Source organism: Rhinolophus sinicus, chromosome 18 (assembly GCF_057876585.1).
Source record: "Rhinolophus sinicus isolate RSI-liver-muscle chromosome 18, RSI-T2T, whole genome shotgun sequence".
NCBI classification, from domain to species: Eukaryota; Metazoa; Chordata; class Mammalia; order Chiroptera; family Rhinolophidae; genus Rhinolophus; species Rhinolophus sinicus.
In genome coordinates this window covers 106,864,506-106,887,542 of record NC_142518.1, presented here as the reverse complement: position 1 = coordinate 106,887,542, position 23,037 = coordinate 106,864,506, and the positions used below count along the sequence as shown (strand labels likewise).

At 39.9% G+C, this 23,037-nt stretch overlaps 1 protein-coding gene across 1 annotated transcript in view; it reads right to left on the bottom strand.

The window, feature by feature from the left end:
• Window positions 1-15,301: 15,301 nt before the first annotated feature.
• The window catches only part of FMR1NB (FMR1 neighbor), a 34,904-nt gene continuing 27,168 nt past the window's right edge, over window positions 15,302-23,037 (bottom strand). The window contains exons 5-6 of the mRNA XM_088795219.1: window positions 16,868-17,019; window positions 15,302-15,384 (exon numbers count right to left, since the gene is read on the bottom strand). Coding sequence (XP_088651345.1) covers window positions 15,368-15,384; window positions 16,868-17,019 — 169 coding nt within the window. The 3' untranslated portion in view covers window positions 15,302-15,367. The remainder of the gene's footprint in view (window positions 15,385-16,867; window positions 17,020-23,037) is intronic.

Sequence of the window (23,037 nt, the reverse complement as noted above, 5' to 3'; positions counted from 1 at the left end):
ACCTGTAGAATGATACGGCCAAATGGCTTTTTGTGGTCATCTTTATGTATAACTTTTCATATAAATGTATTCACAAAGCAAATACATCCTTTGTTGGAGCTCACAACCTGCTTTTCAAATCAGAAAATAGGGTCACCTTATTAAAAAGGCTGCAAGGAAACAGAGGCTAAGAGTGTTCCTCTACTGCCATCTTGTGGATTTTTGTTGAAAAAAATCGTGAAAGGCTACAAGGGGTTTTTTCTTCTAATTTTTAAAACCTGTATACCCCTCACCTATATTTGCCAACTCTTAACATCTTGCCACACCCACTCCATCTCACAACACACCCACACCCCATTTCCCTTTTTCCAAATCATAGAAAATTAGGCTATGTTCATCATTACCTCACCACAAAGTATTTCAGGATGCATTTCCCAAGATAAGATCCGGCTATTCACTACATCAGCAGACCAAATAAATAAATAAAATAAAATAAAATAAAAACCACCATATATTCAATATCCAATATACAGCCCGTACTATGTTTTCTTCTATAGTCCCCCAAATGTCCTTTATGGCTTCTGCTTTTCCCATCTTGGATGCACTCAGAGCATTTGGCTGTTGTTTCCTCTAGTCTCCTACAATCCAGAACAACCCCCTGCCTCCCTCGATTCTTCAGGACATCAAATCTTGGGAAGAGTCCGGGTCAATTGTCCTTCCTCGTGCCTAACATTGTAGAACTGTCTGTTTCTTCATGATGAGATTCAGATCAAACAGTTCCAGCAAGAACCTCACGTAAATGACACTATGTACCTCCCAACGGGTCATACTAGAGGCACACAGTGTCAGGCCAAACCACTACTGGTGCTGCCAAGCTTGACCCATTATAAGAGCACATTTTCCCTTTATTTAAAGTACTCTGTGGAATGATAATTTGAGACTTGTTCCCAACATTCTCCCCAGTTATATTTGCATCAACTGAGGCTCGTGACCTGAACCAACTTTTACTTTGGAGGTTACAAAACAGCAATTTTCTGATTATATCATTATTCCTTCTATGTTTAATAGTAGGCATTATTCTCTAAAAACAAAAACAGAGCTTTCCTCTTTTTGTCTCCTCTCCTTTTCTGTTCTTTTAAATATCACCATGGATTCATGGATTGTTTTTAAACTCAGTGTATTAGGAATATCACCATCATTATTATTTTTAATGTTCAAATTATTCCAGACTTAGCCAGTGCATGTCCCTTCAAGTTAGCTCCTGTGTTCTAGAACTTCCATCATGCTCTAGTCATTTTCTTACTCTATGGTACAGAAAGATACCCAGGTTTGTGTTGTACTTTCCTTGAAACCAGCCATTTCTTCAAGGAAACTTGATGCATCTTAGTGGTAAATGATGTATAGAAACAAAGAGCTGGGTGCTAACTGTTTTCACTGCTCCTGGAGAGTTACTGCTACTGTATCCTTTCGATCCATGTACAGAGATCAGGGGAAACTCACACACATTTTAATCATGTGTTCAGAAGACTTCTTCTATGATGGAGTGGCTTTGTAGCACACCAATATTTTAACAAGAAAAGCTAGAAAAGTCGGGTTTTTAAAACTATCTTTTGTGAAGGAATCAGAGGGCTACTGAGGCAGCCAGGACTTAGAGACCAGACCCAGAAAGAAGGGAAGCTCATTAAGATGAGCCTTACTTTCTGCACACTACTTTCCCTCAGGATTTGGCATGGAGCATGAGACAAAGAAGCCAGTAAATCATCTTTAGGTTACCTCATGGGGCTGGGAAGACTGTAAAAATGAAGTCTGGAGCTGCCAAGGCAGCTGAATGTTGAGAGAACAAGTTTCTAGAGAGCTAGGAGGACACACAATAGACTTCAACACTGGGATTCTTATTGGATGAAGCCAGCATAATCCAAACTTGAAAATAACATGTCAAGAAATGAAAATCATATAATAATTAAAGGGGGCAGGACAACACTTTGGGAGTGATGGTCTTGATGGTGGTGATGGTTACACGGTGTATACTTATCCCCAACCTCATCGAGTTGTATACATTAAATGTATACATCTTTTTACAGATCAATAATGCAATAAAGTGGTTTAAAAAAAGAAATGAAAATTATAAATAATATGTGTGTATAAACCTAATCCAGTGATATTTAACAATGAAAATACATCTCTACCAAACAGGGTATATGGGAAAATCCATTAGTGTTATTTACCATATTAACAGAAAAAAAGTAGAATATTATATGACCACTTCAATAGATGCAGAAAAGTTATTTGATCAAATTAAACTCCTACTTGTGGATAAAAAATCAAAAAATAAAATAAAAATAACTCTTAGCAAAATTGGAAGAAAAGGGAACTTCCTTAATCTGAATAAATAGCTATAAAAAATCATAATTATTGTTAAATTATTTTTTAAATTTCCCGAGATCAGAAATAAGACAAGGATGTCTGCTGGCAACAATTCTATTTAACACTGTACTGAAGGTCCCAGTCAGTGTAATCAAGCAAGAAAAAGATATAAAAGGCATAAGGATTAGAAATGAAGAAATAAAAACTATCAAGAGAAGGAAGAGCAAACTAAAGCCAAAGCAGGCAAAAGGTTCTTTGAACAGATCAACAAAACTGACGAATGCTTTAACTGCACTGACCAAGCTATGAGAGAAGGCTCAAATTATTAAAAATCAGAAATAAAAGAGGGACCATTACTACCAACCTTACAGAAATAAGAAAGAATATAGAAATAAAAAGAATAGTATGAAAAATGATATGCCAATCGTTTAGACAACTTAGGTAAGAAATAAATTCTTAGAATGGTAGAAGTTACCGAGGCTCAAGAAGAAATAGAAAAGTTTAAATAGATCTTCAAAAGTAGAGATTCATTTAGTAATTTTAAAACTATCCTCAAAGAAAAGCCCAGGTCCAGATGGCTTCACTGGGTTTCACAAGGTCTATGAAGCAATGGAAAAAGAGAGAACACTTCCCAACTCATTCTATGAGGCCATTCTTACTCTAATACAAAAGCCAGAAATTGACACCACAATCATGAGAAAACTAGACCAATATCTATTATGAATATAGACACAAAAATTTTCAACCAAATACCAAATCAAACAACATAGAAAAAGGATTATAAACCATCACCAAATGGGACTTACCTACCTCAAGAATGCAAAGTTGGTTTAGCACATAAAAAGCAATCACTGTACTACATCATATCAATAAAATAAAGAAAAACAACACATGATCAACTCAATGCACACAGAAAAAGCATTTGACAAAATCTAACACTCTGTCAACAACAACAAACTAGGAATAAAAGGAACCTTCCTCAACCTGATAAAAGGCATCTATGAAAACAGTACAGCTAATGTCATACTTAATGGTGGAAGATTGGCTGCTTCTCCTAAAGATCAGGAACAAAACAAGGTTATCCACTTTTATTCAACATTGTACTGGAGGTTCTAGAAAGGGCAATCAGGCAAGGAAAAACAATAAAAAGCACCCAGATTAGAAAGATGGAAATAAATCTATCTCTATTTTCTATTTCTATCTATATATAAAAGATGACGTCTCTTATTATACATATAAAATACTAAGACGTGAGATTGCTGTCAAAGGATTAAACTATTGCTAAATCTCTCTCTATAGGCATCACTGCAATTCCACACTGCCACTAGCGATGTTAGAGATGACTGTTTTCATAGAGTATTGCCCACAGAATGTGTTGCCAAGTACGCCAAAACGCCCTATCCTCACTCACAGCTGATGATGTTGCTTCCTACTTAACTGAGAAAACTGAAGCAGTAAGAACTTCCAGACTCCCATGGCCACAGCCTTGGGTCCCATACTCTCTGCCCTCTTGCCTCTTCCCGTGGATGAACCGTCCTTGCTCCTAGCTCATGCCACTTACCCCGTTAGAGCTCCATTCTCACCTGTGGAAGCACACTGTCACGCGGGACGGCCTGCGGGTCTCTGGTCCTGCTCCCCACATAAGAACGCAGGATGTGGCTAGGCCAAAAAGGAACACCCACGGATCCATAGGTAGGGGGTACATGCCACTATGGTCTCACTGGAGGCTGGATTCACACGACATGCGACCTGCTGTCCGCTTTTCTGCCAACCAACCTACTCTCCTCAACTCCCCTCAACTCTCCAATGTAGCCACAGCAGTTATATTAGTGGCCAACGACTCAATGGCCACAGCTGACGGCCAACCAGCCACAGCTGACAGCCATCTACTACCCGAGCCAGCACCTTTCCACATGAGGCCGAGAGCCTGGAAACTGCTCTCTGGGGCTCTGTCCACACAACATCCTCCAACAATTTTACATACACCCTTTCTCCTAGATCACCGTTGTGCTCTCTACTGAATCGTTCCCATCAGCATACAAATATGCTGTTTATTTCTCCCATGACAAAGACAGAGACTTCCTGGTGGGTGGAGACACTTGAACGAGATGGAATGGGAAGGGAGAGGGGGGATAACATACCTTATGCTCTTCATGAAGAAATGGAGGGATTCTCTGTTAATGATTTTGAAGCATATTCACCTGATAACAGTGCTCTACACCAGTGGCTCTCAAGTTTTAGGGTGCAGCAGAGTCACCTGAAGTGCTTGTTACAGCACAGTTTCTGAATCAGTAGGTCTGGGTGGGGCCCTAACATGTGCATCTCTAACATATCCCCAAGTGTTCCTGATTTTGCTGTTCCCGGCACCTCACTTGGCAACCTGCTCCACCCCTCTTTGTCCATTTGACACAACACGTCTAAATTCAACACAATCTACATTAATTGTGCATTTGTCAATAAACTTCAAATGGGGAAATGATCTCTTTTTTTCTAATTATAAGCTACATAACCTTAAAAAAACACACAACATTCCTCTTGGTCTCACTCCCCTCCACCTACCAACTACTGTTTGATTACCTTGTTCCTCTCTGAAGCAAAATCTCTCAAAAGAGCTGCCTGTTACCTGCTGTTTCTAAGTCTTTCTTAAACTCATTTGAAGCAGGCTTTCCCTCCTTCCATTCCATCCCGCTGCTCTCATCAAGGTCTGAGATGCCCTCCATGTTGATAAACTTTCAAGTCTAAACTCTCATCCGATTGACCTATCAGCAGGATTTCACCATGGACACAGCTTTCCCCTCTCCTCCCTGACTTCCAGAACACCGGACACTTTGGGCTTCCCTCCTACATCACTTGACACTCCCAGTCTCCTTGGTGGGTTCTCCCCTTTTTCCCTTCATCAATTTTGGCATGTCCCAGGCATTAGTCCTTGAGCCTCTTCTTGAACTATCTTATTCATCCTACCCTGTGGTGATACATACCATCTACAGGCTGACAATTGCCAAAGGGTTTTATCCAGCCCTAAACTCCGGACTCATAGATCCAGGGACATCTCTACTTGAATATCTAATAATCATCTCAAGTTCAACATGGTTCATTCCTGATTGTCGCCTGTTCCTCCTGCAGCCCTCCCCATTATCAGTACTGATAGCAACTCCATCCTTCCCATTCTTCCTGGATTACTCTCTTTCTCTCACACCTCACATCCAAACTGTCAGGAAATCCTATTCCTTCAAAATAGCCCCACCATCAGACATCCTTAACACCACTTCTCACCTGCTTCTGCTCTGGTTGGAGCTCCCTCCATTGCTGCAACAGGCTCCTCACTGGTATCCCTGCTCTTTCCTCCTGCCATTCTACAGTCTATTCTCAACACAAGCCAGGTCCCATGCCCCCTCTGCTCGAAACCCCACACCAACTGCCATTTCACACAGAGTGAGAGCCCACATCCTCCCCTGGCCTATAAGGCCCTATTCGTCTCCTGGCCCTGACCACCGCTCTCACCTCCTTGCTCTCTGAGTCAGCCACACAGGCCTCTTAGCTGTTCTGCAAACATGCAGGCACATTTCCACCCTGGGGCCTTTGCCCAGCTGAACATCGGGGGCAATGTACTTCCCTTAGGTATCAGCTCCACTAACTCCTTTAGATCCTGCCTTGCTCAGGATGCTACCTCCCGGTGCTCCCAACTTGCTACTTCCATTCAGTCCTTATTGCACTCAACACACACTATATTTTGAGGAGAAATGGAAAGAATCTTCTCCCCATAGGACTCCAGACTACTCTACGGTGCCAATCAGAGAAACGGGCGCTCTGCTCACCCATCCATCACCAAAATTTTGCCCACAGAGGCCAGACATAAACCAAAGTCCCCCAGGGGCCAGACACAAACCAACCTAGACCCCACGCCTGATTTAAAGAACCTATAAAAAGGGATGCCCAGATATGTGTGAATCTTAGTTTTTACTCAGATATAAACCTCTGCTCCATATAACATGATGAGATTGGATTAGGCAATTTTGGGTCTTTTCTACTCGTAAATGTTATTACACTTAAACTTATCTTAAAAAGTTAAGATCCATTTTACAACGTACTAATTATTTTTAATGCTTATTCCAAGTATGATCCTCTACTTAAAAAAAAAAGTAAGTCAAATTGCCTAAAAGCTATTCTGTGAGCTATTTTATCATGAACAGGAGTCCCACGTCTATCCATACTGGGTAAAGGGCTTGACATTCTGATTGGTCAATCATTCAATGCATTAGCTCATTTTTCCACCCTCCTGTGAATCAACTGGTCATTTGACTAAACTGTCTGAATAAACCAGTTGTAAAAGGACATTTGGGAAGACCGTTTCTCTAACTGCAATGGGATACTGTGGCCTATATAAAAGTGGAAATGAAATCTATGTAATTTTACTAACAATTGTCACCCCAATAAATTTAATAAAATAAAATTTAAAAAACAAAAAAAAGTGGAAATGAACAAGGATCTTAAGAGTATATTTAGCTTTCCGTTGTCTAACGCGCTATTTGTTAAAATAACCTCATCTCCCAGCCTTGGTGCTCAACTAAGACAAAGCAAACAGAATAACTACGGGTCAGGTTGGCTTTTTCTGGGAGATGGAAGTCTATGTGACCTAATTTTTCTTGTCTATCTATTTATTTTAAACTTTTATTTGGAAATAATGATGGGCTCACAGGAAGTTGCAAAGATAGAACAGAGGGGTCCCTCTTAGCCTTCATGCAGTTTCCCCCAATGCTTACATCTCACATGGTTACAGTCTAATATCAAAACCAGGAAATGGACACTGGTGCAATGTGTATGTGTAGTTATATATCATCTTATAACACGTAGGCTCATCACTGCAATCCAGATACAGAACTAGTCCATCACCACCGAGATCTCCCCAGTACCACTCCTTCACAGTCAGACCTCCATAGTTAGACCTCTCTTCTCTACATAACCTTTTTTTTTTTAATTTATTTAAGGCATATACTGCATCAAGCAGAATTCCCCTATTGTGACACAGGTATTCCTAAAAATTCCAAGGACAGACCTCCATTATTTTCATGACCAAGAAATCCCTGACAACACATCAAAGCTCTCTTCTGAGCCGGGGCTCACAGCTATGGGTTTACTTTATTGCCAAAAAATGTTTAATTAATTAATTAATAATACAATAAAATAATAAAATGAAACAAAACCCTCAGATGTATCAGATCCTTTCTAGGAACATTTAACATTCAAATATATTTTAGTTCACTTACTCTATTTTCACCCTGGCTGAAGCATGGATTTTTTAAAAAAACAACCTTAATAAGCAATTGTTTAAAATGCCTGTTCCAGTGACCTATTTCCATGCTCAATGAGACAATGCAGTTTGGATCCAGGGTTCTGACGAATAACATTCCATCACTTTCTCTCTCCAATGTGAGAGAAAAGTCACACCATGTTAGAGAGAGAGCTATCAGTCATAAGTATTTAAAATACAAACCCTCTCACTGCCATGGAAACATTCCCTCTGTGTTACCTCGCCCAATCTTCACCAGTTTTCTCCCCCTACTGTACCATCTTCCCCCTTTTCCAGCTGCAGATCCTATAAGAGTCCTTTTCTTCCCACTTACATAATCCCTCCAAATGCACTGAAGTCAATTCTATCTGCAGAAGTTCTGCTAACTCAAAATTTTCAAAGATATGGATGGATACATGGTATAGTTTTACAATTAAGCAGTACCCAACTATACACAGAGCTATGTAATCTGCTTTTTGCACTCTACACATGAACATTTTCCCATGTTGTTAAACATTTCATTATTTTTAAAGACATATTAATAAGGAGCATTCTGGCAAAAGAGCAAATGTGAATCCATACTCCATGCTAAAAATATCTAGAAATGCTGGATAAAATGTAACACTCAAACAAATTTTAACACATACCCTCCCTTGAAAGGAGAGTCAATTTCCAGGGTTCATAATGTAAGAAAGAAATCAGAACCTCGGGTTAGGCATGGAAAGTCCTGCATCCAGAGAAATGCCTCAGTCCTTGGCAACCAGGAAAGCGGTCAGCCCGGTGGTCGGCCAGGTCCAGAGAAGTAAGGGTCTGACATGCAATGGACTTGTTTCAGGCCAGATATGGACTCCAGGGCAGAATCTGACACTCTTAACTCTTAGTCCCAATTCTTTGCTGATTCTCTTGGATTGTCTATGTAAATAGTGACATTGTATGCAAATGACGGACATTGCCTCATTCAGGCTTTACAAGTGGTTTCTTTCTTTCACAGGATTTCTTGGGCTAGACGCTCTAGTATTATGTTAAATAGTAGCTGTGATTTCAGGCATCATTTCCTTGTCCCTGACCTTTAAGGAGGAATACGGCTAAATTTTCTCCAAGTATGTTCATTTTAGTTTACTTATATAAGGTTAGGGGAGTTCCTTTCTGTTTCTAGTTGGCTAAGATTCCTTTAAATCACAAATGGGTGTGAAAGCAATTTATCAATTGCTTTCTTCTGCACCTTTTCAGAACATCATATAATTTTTCTCCTTCAGCCTATTAATGTAATTATATTCCTCTGCATTCCAGCACTGAAACATCCTTGCCCTTCAGGAACAAAACCTACTTAACAAGTTGTTGGACTCAGTACACACACACACACAGGATTTTTGTATCTATTGAGGGGGAACAGAGTTTGCTACCTCAAAATATGCCTATTTTGGACTGCTGATTATTTTGAGCTGGCTATTTTTAAGAAACAAAAGATTCAGGAACAAACTTTGACCTTTCGTCTCACTTCCTAAAAAAATTTAAATGGATGATGTATTACAGAATTGTACACCTGAAACCTATGCAGCTTTACTAACCATTGTCACCCCAATACACTTTAATTTAAAAAAGAAAATAATTTAAATGGAGAACCTTTTCCAGGAAGGGAGTGCTTCGCACAATATGAACTAAGTGTGGCAGACAGGGAGGAACCTAGCAAAGTCTGTTAGGTACTCCCCTCAGTATCCCATTGTTTCTGGGTGGCCTGGCAAGAATTTGTTTACCACACGTGTGCTCCTTCTCATCTGCCTGTGAATTGCTTTCCTCCACCCACTCAAGTTCAAACCACTACCAACCTTTCTCCTTAACTCAATATGGGTATAAGCCTCAACCATCCCACTTGTCTTCAGGTCCTACATTCTAATGGCTATTTATATTATATTATACTATATTATATTACATAATATATTATAATATATATTATATTACATTATAATATATTATGTTATATATTATGTTATATTATATATTATATGTAATATATAATTATAATATATATAACATAATAATATATAATTTATATAATATATAATTATATAACATATCATATAATATAATATATAAATGTATAATAAATATATAATATAATGTATATATTATATTATATTATATTATATTATATATTATATATAATATAATATATTATATGATATATATTATATAACTTATATATGTAATTATAATATGCATAATATATAATACATAATTTATATAATATATATAATTATACAATGTATATAATATATATAAATGTATAACAAATATAACAAATATATGTATACATTACATATATTATGATATTATATTAAATTGACATGAGAAAGTATCAACAGACAGTAAACACAAATGTGTTTCTGTCTCATGCCAATTTAATTCTTAGGCCAGCTAGAAGAACTAAGGGGGAAATTTTCCCCTCCCCCACACTATGTCCTTAAGTTAAATTGGTTTCTTACATTCTTTTCTTGCACTGTCTTCTGGTTGTGGTATCCACAGCATACTAGCTTCATAAAAGTGATGGGCAGCTTTTTCTGTTATTCTACTTTCTGGAACAATTTGTGGAAGTTTGGGTTTATCTGTTCTTGACATTCACCTTAATATTCACCTTAAAATTGGAGGTGTGACTCTGGGGACAATGAGGGAAAACGGTACAACTGAAAGCTCTGACCCTAACTACTCTTGTCTGTAGGCTTTGTCCGTCTCCTACAGTCCCTTTCATGAACTGACCCTGCCTCAAAGCCTTTGATAGATTTTTAGTTGTTATGTTTGACACTGAGTTCCATTAACTTCCCTGTCACTTTTTTGGCATTGGCGGGGGTGAAAGTGGGGGAGGGATCCACATAGGACAACTCGGTTTGTGTGGATGAGAAAGGGGACACATACTAAACCTGACAAGCGCAGGGGAGGCCTGCATGGGGCAGGCCCTGCAAACTCAGACACCAAAATTAAAACCACAGGTTGGTCTGAGCATAAAAATTCCCAACTAAAAGCGGGTCGTGGCGGGTAGTGACATCCTAGGCCTGTAGCTTCCTTGACAAAGGTCAGTCTTTACCTTAAGTGAGCCTGTCTAGTGTCTTTTTGCTTATTAGATAACATACCCTTGAAATGTCAGAGTCATCCCCTTTTTGCGGACCCCTGAGGGCACAATCCACAGACACCAGAGCAGGAGACCACAGAACCCCTCATTGTTATCTTGTTCCCCGAATACCAACTCTATGTGCTGTAATGGTAATTATTAACTATCCTGTACCCACCAATGTAAAACAAGTACATGTCTCTCCATTTTACTTTTTATCCAATCCCAGAGATTTCCCAGCTGTGCTTTCTCCCACCCCCTTAATCTACCACCCACGGATTTCATGTAACCCTCCTTATGTCTCCTCCTTTGATTCTAATGTATAAAATAAGCTGCAAAACTGCCATTCTCTGGAGCTTTTTCTGAATCCATTGAGATTTTGCTTGCCAGCAACTGTCATCAGTTTGGCTCAAATAAACTTATTAAACTTCTCTGCAGGTTTAGACATTTGGTACGCCAACATTTGCCATAGATGGTGATTATCCCCCATGAATGGTTTCACGGGTGTGCAGTCACACAGGGCCCAGCTCTTAGCAGAGGGCCCTGTACTTGGTTTAATGCTCTGTTGTTACCACGTTGAAATTTGTAGTAATTGTGAACCGGGAGCACCACATTTTCATTTTGCACTAGGCACCACACAATATATAGCCAGTCCTGCCATTCCTGAATATCATTCCATTTGAGTGTCACCTCACTCTGCTGTGTCTTCTACCCTGAACTTATATAACCCAGGTACAGCTATGTTTTCTTGGCAAACCCTCTGCCTGAGATCTGGGGCCGGCAGCAGCTAACCTGAATGGAATACATTACAGCTCGGTCAGCCTGGCAATCCCATAGTAGATATTACCAGTTCTCCTAGTTCCCCAAGGGAATGCTGTACGTCATTTAGACCTAAATAGACAAGAAGTACTCACAAAATGCCGTGATGAATAAAAGGTGCCTTTACTACACAAAAGAAAAACCCTTATTTTGTGGAGAACTTCCATTGTGTGTGATGCTGATACCCAGGACAGATCCTGTCCTGATTTTCCAAGCAACCGAAATTCACAGCTATCCAGCTTCTCTACCAACGTCTAGTTGGCCAGGGCTGAGGATGGAAAGATCTTTGTTTTTGACCATTTGGTGATTCTCGGTTTAAAGTCTCAATGTCCATTAAGTTGGTAAGAATATCCATCACCTCTGGTTTTAAAGCAGTCACCCCACTCAGTGTAAGTTCAAGCTCTGCAGCAAAGGTACTTCTCACTTAGCTGGTGTCTTTTCATTTGGAACAGTGCCGGTAATGGCTTGAGGGAAATGGCTGTGACTGTTGAGGTTTGCATGGTAGCCACACGCTTAGGATCTACTCACCTGTCTCTCGCAGGGCTTGGTCATCTATCAGACGTGATTTAAGGGTGCATCAGGCACTGGTGTTGGAGATAGCACTCTGAACAGCCTTATTTCCTTTCCATTCTTGTAAGGGTCCCTTTGGCCTTTAATCTTTAATAGTAACAACCCTCAATTGCTTCAACTTGTCACATCTGGTCCCGTTGATTCTGCATCTTTAATTGTTCGATTGCCACTCTAAACTCACATTCTTTCTCCTCAGCATACCCTGCAACCTAGCTTGCAATCTGTTAGATAGAGAACAGTGATGGATGCTTTTCTCAGAGTATGTTTATCTTTTTTACAGATCGCGGCTGCTTTGCTAAAATGTCCATCTTATATTCTAAAGTAGCTGTTTCCTTATGCAGTTTTGTTGTATTACTTATTTCTACCCAGAGAACTTTTTTGGTTCTTCTTTTTTATTTAGTTTGCCCTGAGTGCACTTCTTAAAATTTACAGCAGCAGTATCAGATGATTGGGGATTGGCTTTAAAATCAAGCACTTGTTTAGTGAACTCTGGTGAGCACTTGTTGTACGGTTTGACTCTTTTTCTAAGATGTCAGTTCACCTTGGAAGTGCCTGTTCATCATAGCACACTGAAGAAGCCCACAAAAACATCTTTGCTTCTAACCCAATCACCTAATAGGTGTTTTATTTACTGAGCAGCTACTATATGCCTGACACTGTCCTAGGCACTTGGACACTGACCAAAACACACCAAATTCCCTGCCCCAGGAGAGCTTATATTCAGTAGGGAAAGGCAAATAATAAACAATAAGCACAATAAATAACTAAATTATAGAGAATGTTCACAGGTGACAAAATGCTATGGAAAAAACAGAGCAGGGTAAGGTGGGGATCAGGAGGGCAGGCTGAAACTTCCTACATCCCCAGCCTTTACACTCAATGTTCCTCTCTGCTCTCCTCTCATAAACACTTCTTCTCCCCATCCTATACTGCCAATCAATCACTGTCCCATATTTCTCTGATTCCCTTCACAGCCAGCCTTCTTCAACAAGTTGTCTACACCCTCTGCTTTCACTTTCTCACCTCCCTGCAACTCAGTCGTTTTCATGGAAACTGCTATAGCCAAAGGCTCCAAATGACTTCCATGTTACCAAAGCCAGTGGAAATGAATCAGAAGTTTGATACTGTTGATCACTCCCTCTTCCTTGAAACATGTCATCATCCTCTTGGGGGCCATTGTACTGCTCTCTCCTTCTTATCCTGGTACTTCTCAAATCTCCACTGACAGCTACAATACTTCTGACCATCCTTTAAATGCTTGTGTTCCTCTGTATTCTATTCCATTAACTTCTTTTTCACTTATTCTTCCTGGTTTAAACTAATCATAGTCTGTGACTTCAATTATCATCGATGACTCTTCAACCTTGATATTAAAACAGACCTTTTTCTTGTGCTCCAGACACATGCATCTAATAGCCTATTAGTCATCTCTACCTAGACAGCCCATAGGCACTTCAGCTATCCAGAAATGACTCATCTTCCCTTGCGAAACCTGCCCTTCTTCTCGTTGTCCCATCTCAGTGAATAGCACCACTATCTTTCCGGTTGGCCCATCATTTAGAAACCTGAAATTCATACTCCCCTTGAAATCCCCTCATTTATCCCTCCATGTACATGAATCACCAAGTCCTGTTGATGATACACGTTAAACAGCTGAGATCTATTTACTTCTAGCCATAGGACACTGCCCTAGTCCATGCTACCATCCATATTTTCTCATCCATAGTAACGCAACAGCTTCACAGCTGGTTCCCTTGGCCCTAGTGCTGCTCACTTCCAATTCTCCACACACTGGTCAGGTCGGGGTGACCTGTAAGGATACAGATGTAAGCGTCTCATTCCTTTGCTTAAAACTCTTTGTCGGTTCCCTTTTGTCCAGAAGATAAAAGCCAACTCTTTAATGTGAGTTATATTCTGATGTAACAACTGATTCAAAGTTACTGTCATCCTGAACTACTTGTGGTGCAGCTAATGCTCTATGCACTGGAGCCTTGTACCTGAAACATAATTCCCACCACACAATAGGTGATTACATGGTGAACACCTGTTGATCCTTCTCATCTTTCATTTTATGTCTCTTCCCAAAGTCTGGGCTATGTGCTACCATAGAACTTGCCACTCCTCCTATAACAGCCCTGTCCTTACTTCTTTACCTGGCTTCCTCCCCAGCTGGACTACAGAGCTCCATGAAGGAAAGGCCAAGCCTATCTTGCTCATGACTATGTCCCCAGCACATGGAAAGTTCATGGCCCATAACAGGTGCTCAATAAATGTTTGCTGAATGAATGAGCAACAAGCCCAGGTAAACTTGAGCCCCACACATGTCAAAAGGGAAAAACGAATCATAGTGTGTGTGTGCATGTGTGTGTGTGTGTGTTTGTGTGTGTATACACACACATATACAGAGGGTGCCAAAAAATGCATACATATTTTAGGAAAGGAAAAAACTGTATTAAAATTGTAATAATATATACCAAGAAAAAAAGATGAATACAAGTCACGTTTGATTTCCGCAATTACAACAGGTGCTCAAAGTGGTTACCATCAAAAACTATTATAATAGTTTTTTTTTTTCCTTTCTTAAAATGTGTATACTTTTTTTGGCACTATATACATATTTAAATTAATTTATGTATGGCACAGAATATAATCATTTTCTCTGAAAAGTAAAGAAAACATAACAACAATGTTTAGTTCTGGCTAGTATGATTATGGTTGATTTTTTTCTTTCTTTTATATAACCTTATTTGCCATATTTTCTATAATAAGTATGTCTGACTTTTATGGTGGAAAAACTACTGTTATAAAATATAAAATAAAATGAAGAACGCTAAAAATATTTTTACCTCTTTCCCTCAAAATAAACAGAGCATCATATACAGTGAAAATGATCTCTGGTTTTTTCATCCACTTTGCTGGAAGGTAAATAACATGAAATCTCTGCCTTATTTAATGCCAACTGAAGTATGTGTTGATAACATAACCCAAGTTGCACAAATCACATCACTATCCAGGACCTCAAATACCACCAGTGCTCTTCATATGGTTTTTAAACATTCCGTAGAAACTATTTTGAATAAAAAGAATCCGGATTCTGGTTTGATGCACAAAAACAGAACTATCAACTTTATTTTATATTCTAAAGAAAACATGACAACAATAGGAACTAACTGTTGTCGTAAAACTCTCCATCGGGGTTGGATGACTGAGACAGTCTCCTGTGCTCCGAATGGTTTGCTGTCTTCTCACTTGTTAAGTAATGCTATGGGAAAAAAGGGAAGGAGAGCTCAACAACATGAAAGGACTGGTAGACACACATCACGCTTTGTTATAAAAGGAAATGATCAACAAGATTCTTAAACTCTCTATATTTAATGTTATGATTAACGTACGTGTTTTCAGTTTACCAGTGTATCATCTTCCATTACTGTGAGGCATACAGACAAGATACACTATTGCAAATACCACTACAACGACCATTTTTTAATAACAGGGATAACTTCCATGCCCCAGTGAATGGCCCAAAGAAATCAAGTTTTGTTCATCTAGTTGTAATGTCATATATGTGTGCAGGTGTGTGTGCATATATGTGCATGTGTTCATTGCGTCACATTTATACAAAGTAATATAGAGGTATGTGCAATAATATACATGTATGATTATTATATATACTTATTACCTTACGTGAATAATATACACACACGCACACATATAATACCTTATGTAAGTATTTTCTTTTGTTTCTTCCGAGATAATCACTTTTCTTACTCATCTAGCCCCAACCTCTCATTTTACAGCTTGGTGAACTGAGACCCAGGAAAGTTAAGGGACTTGCCAAAGCTCCCACTATTACGGTATAACTGGGACTAGAGTCAGTCTCCTGACACAAAATTCAATGCCCTGTTATTCCACTCCTCCGCTTCTTTGTAACTGAGGCTAGAAATGAACACCTTACAGTTGAACAACACATTGCAATTTTCAAAGCATTTGCACCTACATTATTTTGTTTAAACTACACAAAAATCTCAGCTGATTGCATTAAGCAGTTGAAAGGTTGCGTTACTTGCCCATGGAAACGCCACTAGTTAATGACCTGAGTCTCCTGACTCCCAGTCCACTACCCTATTCCCTGAAGTATACCTCTTTCCTACCAACCATTTTATTCTTACTTGGCCCCTTCACAATTATTGTAGGAGGAAGAGACCCAAGCCAAGGTTGGGGAGTATGTAATCTTGCACAAGGAAGGCCCAGGTAGGTCCTGGTGCATGATTCTGGGATGCCCTCCGTCAACCTCTTCTAAAACTGCATTGTGTGAGTTTGAGGGGCAGGGAGCTGAAACTAACAGCTGAAATTTAGGATTCTATCCCCGATATGTCAGACTCCTGAGGCTAGGCTCCTTCCCCATGGATACAGGGTATGGTCAACATATGTGGGGGACTACGGCCCTTATTTAGCGGAAGTGTCCGTCATGGAGCCTCAGAGTCAGAGAGGCCAGATTCCATTTCTTTGTTTCCCCTGAAGGGCTGAACCATATATAACAAATAACATGGTGCTCAGACAACTCAGTGCATTTCTTGACCACCTTCCTCCCTTCCAAATATCCCTGATGATGATATCATTCCAGAAGCTGATATTCTCATGGTCTAAACATTTGTGGGGTAAAAAACAAGCATCGACTGACCCAAGATGATGGTAATAAGAATCACATATCAATTACTCCAACTTGGTATCTTATTGTGAATTACCTTTGGTTTCGTCCTCCTTTCTTTCAATAAACTCCTCCTCATCTTCCATCTCCAATCCCAACATTTCAGTATCCCTCCTTTGTCTGTTTCTTCGCGCCTTAAAATCCTTGAAAGCTTTGTCAATTTTTCTTCGTAAAGCATTGGCCCAAGTGCTGTAATATTAAAAGTTTGAAGTAAAACCTTATTTCTCAACAGTGATAGAACAATAAAAATGGCGAGTTATAAGAAAAAGGCTATTTGCTCACATAACTGTTTCCGTATTCCCACCTGATGGTTTAACTCATGAAATGTAATAAATCTGATCAAGAGCATTACATTGGGCCCACTCCTATTTATCTTTGTAACCATTATTATTACTCTGTACAGAACCATTTTCATCATTTGATTCTCCGCAACAGGAATACCGTCCTGGTTCCCTCTGCTGACATCAACGCCACCCACTCTTCAAGACCCAGCTTATGTATTATTTTGCCCTTTCACTCATTATGGTTATCATTTGGTTTTCAGTCCTCACTTCCTTGCACTTGTGTGGACAGTGGATGGAGGGGGGCAATTGAGAGCCTGTCATAGGCCAAGAACGTGGCTAGACACTTTATAATTTTTCTCATTTAATCCTCACAACAATCCTGTAAGGTGGATATTATGTTCCCTATTTTGCAAATGGTTCGACTGGGGCTTACAGAGGTAAGATAACTCACCCTACGTCACACCTGGCTGGTGAATGGAGATGCTAGCATTTGAACCCTGGTCTGTCTGACTCTGAAGTACAGACTTTCCCATAGACCACACCACAGCATTAGCGAATAAGAATTAGTAATAACAAATATGATAGACTTCCTACATGCCAAGGCCTGTGTAGAAGCGCTTCATACACACAGTCTTATTTAATCTGCATGAGGACTTGATGAGGCAGGTACCATTTCCATCATGTCCATTTTTCAGATGGGGAAACTGAGGCACCAAGAAAGAAAGTAACTTGCTCAAGGTCACCAGGTGACTCAGGAGTGGAGCCAGGATTCAAATCCAGACCTGCCTGAACCTCAAGCACAATCTCTCACCCACTATGCTAACCTGTCTCTGTTTCCCTTGGAGCTTGGAAATAACTTCAGGTGAGAGTCTTACCTACCCCACAGAGCCTGGGAACAAATTAGGGCTCAGGAAATATTAGCTGATTTTTATGTTTATACAGCTTTCACTTTCTAAAGACCTAAACACAAGCCAAGGAGAAAAACAGGAATGCTCAAAGCACAGGTAAGGATGGAAATCCAAAAGAGAAAGATTTGGATATAATATTATGAAGAGGCAATGACAAATGCATACTCCTATCCTAAGCTCAGTGCTAGGCAGTGTACAGAATACGATACCTGGTCCCTGACGGGGCTACTTAGCTACACAGAGCAACCAGGTTCTGAGTATGTGGGGCCCAGATAGATAAGCCTGTCTCAGAAATGATGACTTTGAAGGTAATGCTCACTTTTCTCCCCTCAAACTACATTACCGGGTTGTCACTGAGCTATACTAGGTAAGACAGATAAAGCAAATAAACACTTTTTCCTCAATTAATCATAAAAATGTCACCAGGCATAAATGAAATACTGGGTGAAGGCCAAAACTGTATTTATATAATGTACCTACAGCCTCTTAATGTTGCAGTACTGTTAACTACAGTCTCAAAAAATAATAACTAAAACAACTACATAGTTCTCAGTCCCTTAGGGGCCAGATGTGTTTCAGAGTGCAGAATATTTTCGATTTTAGAAAGGCAATATCACATGATAAACTGAATATACTTGATACTCCCATGATACTCCCATGGGATCTGAGGCAGCATCTCATGATCAAACAGCAATATTTCTACAACAAAATATATAAATATTCACTCAAAGCATTAAATAGCAACTAGAAAGTATGTCAGGTCAAGTCAGATCAGAGTTGGCGGTCAAATGAGTTAGGAAAAAAGCTTTAAGTTTGCAGAATGTTTGAATTTCAGAATTTTAGATAAGAAATTGGGGACATACTTTTTTCTAATGCTGTGACTTCAATATATCTTACTTCGCGTAATTAAAATGACTATGTTTTCTTTATCCGCAGATTTTATTATTTTAAGTTTAATAGTGAACATTTTACCTTAATTAACAAAGAAAAATGTGACAGCCTTATTATTTCAAAACCCACTGCAAAGGACTTCGTTTTAGGTTCAGCCTTCTAACATTCATTACTGAGACCCAAACTTAGATATTCTGCCCAATATCTAATGAGAATGCCCAAGGTGGGAAGTAGAGGTGAAAAGATTTGTTCGGTGTCCTAGAGGTGATTTTCTTCTTTTCATATAAAATGTCGTATCTTCTGGCCAGCAATTGTATGGAACTTATCCCATATTCATTCACACACTGACATATTTGCTCAATTAAGAGAAAAACACTATTCTAAAGACTATCGGCATAAAGATGACTAAGGCATCGGATCTGCCCTCAAGGAGATTAAAATTTAGAAAGGAAGACACAGATATAGGCTGATAATTATATCACATTGAGATAATCCAAGTAGAGGTCAGCAGATTGGTAGGAGACAAACAGGAAGAAGCCTGACCCAGTTTGGGCAGGAGGTTTGGGATCAGCTTCCTGGAGGAGGTGACATATAAGCTGAGGTCTACATCCTGGCTGGAAACACCGAGTGGGCCCACTGGGAATTTCTAGTGACACCGATGCATACAGTTTGGGAATTCTTATCTCTAGGAATTCCGAGGAGCCTTGATCTAGAGGCAAAGAAGTGGTGTGGATTCAGTTTCAAAGAAACAAAGGATTCAGAAAAAATGGATTCCATAATGTATCAGGCAATAGGATCCAGGCTGGATTTAAAAAAAAAAAAAATCAGGGGATATTAAAAAGATGGAAGACCAGAGAAAAACAAGAGTTAAAGACCATGGAGGTCTCAGTGAGAACAGGTGTAGCAAGAGCAAAGGCAGGAAAAACCTCAAGGACAAGGTTTTCTTCATTGGTTAAAAAGTAGGATTTTCAAGTTTAAGAATTCAGAGACTCAGAGGTTCAATTTTTGATGAACGTCAAAGTTCAGGATTATGGGTGTGAAAAGTGGGTGGCCCATGCAGAGTACGGAAGAGACTCCTTAGAACTGAGTCCAGTAGGGAACTCTGGCGCTATGGGGTTAGATGGCTCACGATATGGACAGTGCAACTGCCCAGGAAGATGATCAAATGGAGAAGAATGCAACTGCTACCAAGTGCCTGGAACAAAGGAGGAGCTCAACAACGGTCGGCAGAAAGAATGAATAAATGGGGCCGGCCCGGTGGCTCAGGCGGTTAGAGCTCCATGCTCCTAACTCCGAAGGCTGCCGGTTCGATTCCCACATGGGCCAGTGGGCTCTCAACCACAAGGTTGTCAGTTCAACTCCTTGAGTCCCACAAGGGATGGTGGGCTCTGCCCCCTGCAACTAAGATTGAACACGGCACCTTGAGCTGAGCTGCCACTGAGCTCCCAAATGGCTCAGTTGGTTGGAGCGCATCCTCTCAACCACAAGGTTGCCGGTTCGAGTCCTGCAAGGGATGGTGGGCTGCGCCCCCTGCAACTAGCAACGGCAACTGGACCTGGAGCTGAGCTGCGCCCTCCGCAACTAAGACTTAAAGGACAACAACTTGAAGCTGAACGGCACCCTCCACAACTAAGATTGAAAGGACAACAACTTGACTTGGAAAAAAGGCCTGGAAGTACACACTGTTCCCCAATAAAGTCCTGTTCCCCTCCCCCAATAAAAAAAAATTATAAAAAAAAAAAAAAGAATGAATAAATGGCTGAATGGGAGAGTCCAGTGGACTTCCAAATGGCCTGCATGCTAGATTCATACATTTCAGGACCAAACCACGGGTTTATTAAATCAGAATCTCTTGGGTATGATCTGGGCATCTGTATTATTAAATATTCCCAAGGTTACTTCCATAGAAGCCATCTACAGACCAGAGTTTGAGAGACACTGGTCTAGTGGGTTGATTTTCCTATGTTTCTTAACAAACTAAATCTATCTCTCTATCTATCTATCTATCTATCTATCTATCTATCTATCTATCTATCTATAAAAGTTAATTGGGATGACAGAATAAATACATATTCTTTAAGATAGTTAAAAACATAACATCAATTTTATAGACAGTAAATTTTATAAGTCTACTTCTCATTTGCAACATCACAAAGATAGAAAATCCACAGAAATAACTAATTAGATCATTCCAATCATTATTTACTGAGCTGCCTACCACATAGTTTAGAGACCAGTGGTTCTCAAACCTGGATGTATTAATGCATGAAAATCACCGGTTGGGATTGTAAAACAGAAATTGCTGGGCTTTAAACTCAAAATTTCTGATTCTGTAGATCTGCAGTGGGGCCTAAGAACATGCATTTCTTATGTGTTCCCAGGGGATAATAATGATGATATTGGTACAGCTCTAGACTCAGAGAAGTATGCCTCTTATCCTCATGGGAGTTCCAATTTAGCCAGAGAAAGAAAACTAATACCGAGGAACAAAGTATAATTATGTTAGATTATGTGGATAGAAATACAAGCACCACAAAAGGTTCCAAGAAAAGAGAAAACACTGGGACCTGGACCAGTTGCAAAATCTTTCATGGGAGAGTTTGGACAGCTGTAATTTGAAGGTCAGAAAGAACTTAAGTAAGTAAAGATGACCAAGAAGAACAGTCCCAAGATCTGGAAGCAACATGGGCTAAGTAAAGAGCAGAGGCAAGACTAAAGCCTAGGGTATGCCGAGAAAGTAAAGGGAGCTCCCTGGCTGGAGCAAAAGATACACAGAATGTTCAAAGACACATTACTGGAGTTATAGGATGAGTCCAATACAGATAACATTGAAAGCCACAGCCCTTTGAGTAGACCTGAAGCAGTAAGATGCCATTGTGTTTTACCTCCATTTCTTCTCTTCCTATTTTCTATAGTAGAAAACGCAAGGAACTCAGAAGACAGATTGGAATCCCTGCTATTTTAGAAAGATACATCTGGCAGGACTTTAAGTGATGGATTAGAAAGAGAGTAGACTAGGAGTCCAGGTATATGTCCAAACTGGGCTGGCCAGCACCCTTAGTCATTCCCTCCTTCCCAAGGGTACAGCCATACATTCCTATGGAAGTGCCAGGAAACTTCCCCAAGACCCAACTCCTAGCCATCTCCCAAGCCCCACTTGCAGCTCCATCCCAGTTACTGTCTCTCTTGTATAAACTCTTTGGATTGGGTATCTCTGATGCCCTCCTTGGCTCCCAATCCTGCCGTTGCCCGCGGATGCTAGCTAGCCTTGTGGTATGAATTGACTGTACCCCTAAAATTCATATGTTGAAGCCCTAACTCCCAGTGCGGGGCCTCCAAAGAAGTGATTAAGATTAAATGAGGTCATAAGGGTGGGGACCCAATCGGTAGAATTAGTATCATTATAAAAACTAATGTTTGGGGTTTTATTTTTATGTATGTATCTACTTTTACTAAAATCCAGAAAGCATGTTCTTTCTCTCTCCCCCCACTCTTGCATGCATCAAGGAAAGGCCATGTGAGCACACAGCAAGAACGTGGTTATCCACAAGCCTGGAAGAGAGCCCTCACCAGAAACCAAACCAGATGGCACCTTGATCATGGAGTTCTAGCCTCCAGAACAGGGAGAACACAAATGTCTATTGTTTAACCCACCCAGCCTGTGGCGTTTTGTTATAGCGGCCCTAGCAAACTAATACCTCTTGGTTCCCTTTTGCTCTTCTCCTGAAACCACTTACCCAGGACAATAGTTGAAAGCATACCAGACCTGGACTAAGCTGTGACAATGAAATGGGAAAAGAGGCAAATCCCAGACTCATTCCGAAGAAAATCAAAAAAAAAAAAAAAATGAGAGGGAGACTAAGAGAATAGATGATATATTAAGGATAAAGGAAAGTAAATAGTCACAGATGACTCCAAGGTTCCTAGCGTGTGAGACTAAAGAAATCACTGACAGAAATGGACAGGTGTCAAGGTGAGATGATTTGAAAGAAAAAGAAGACAAGTTCAATTTTGCACATATTGCCTTTGAAGTACTAACAGAACACCTAATTCATGAGGGCAGGTGGAGATGGAACAGGTAGTGGTGAGGATTTGGGGATTCAGATTTAAGAGTCATTCACCCA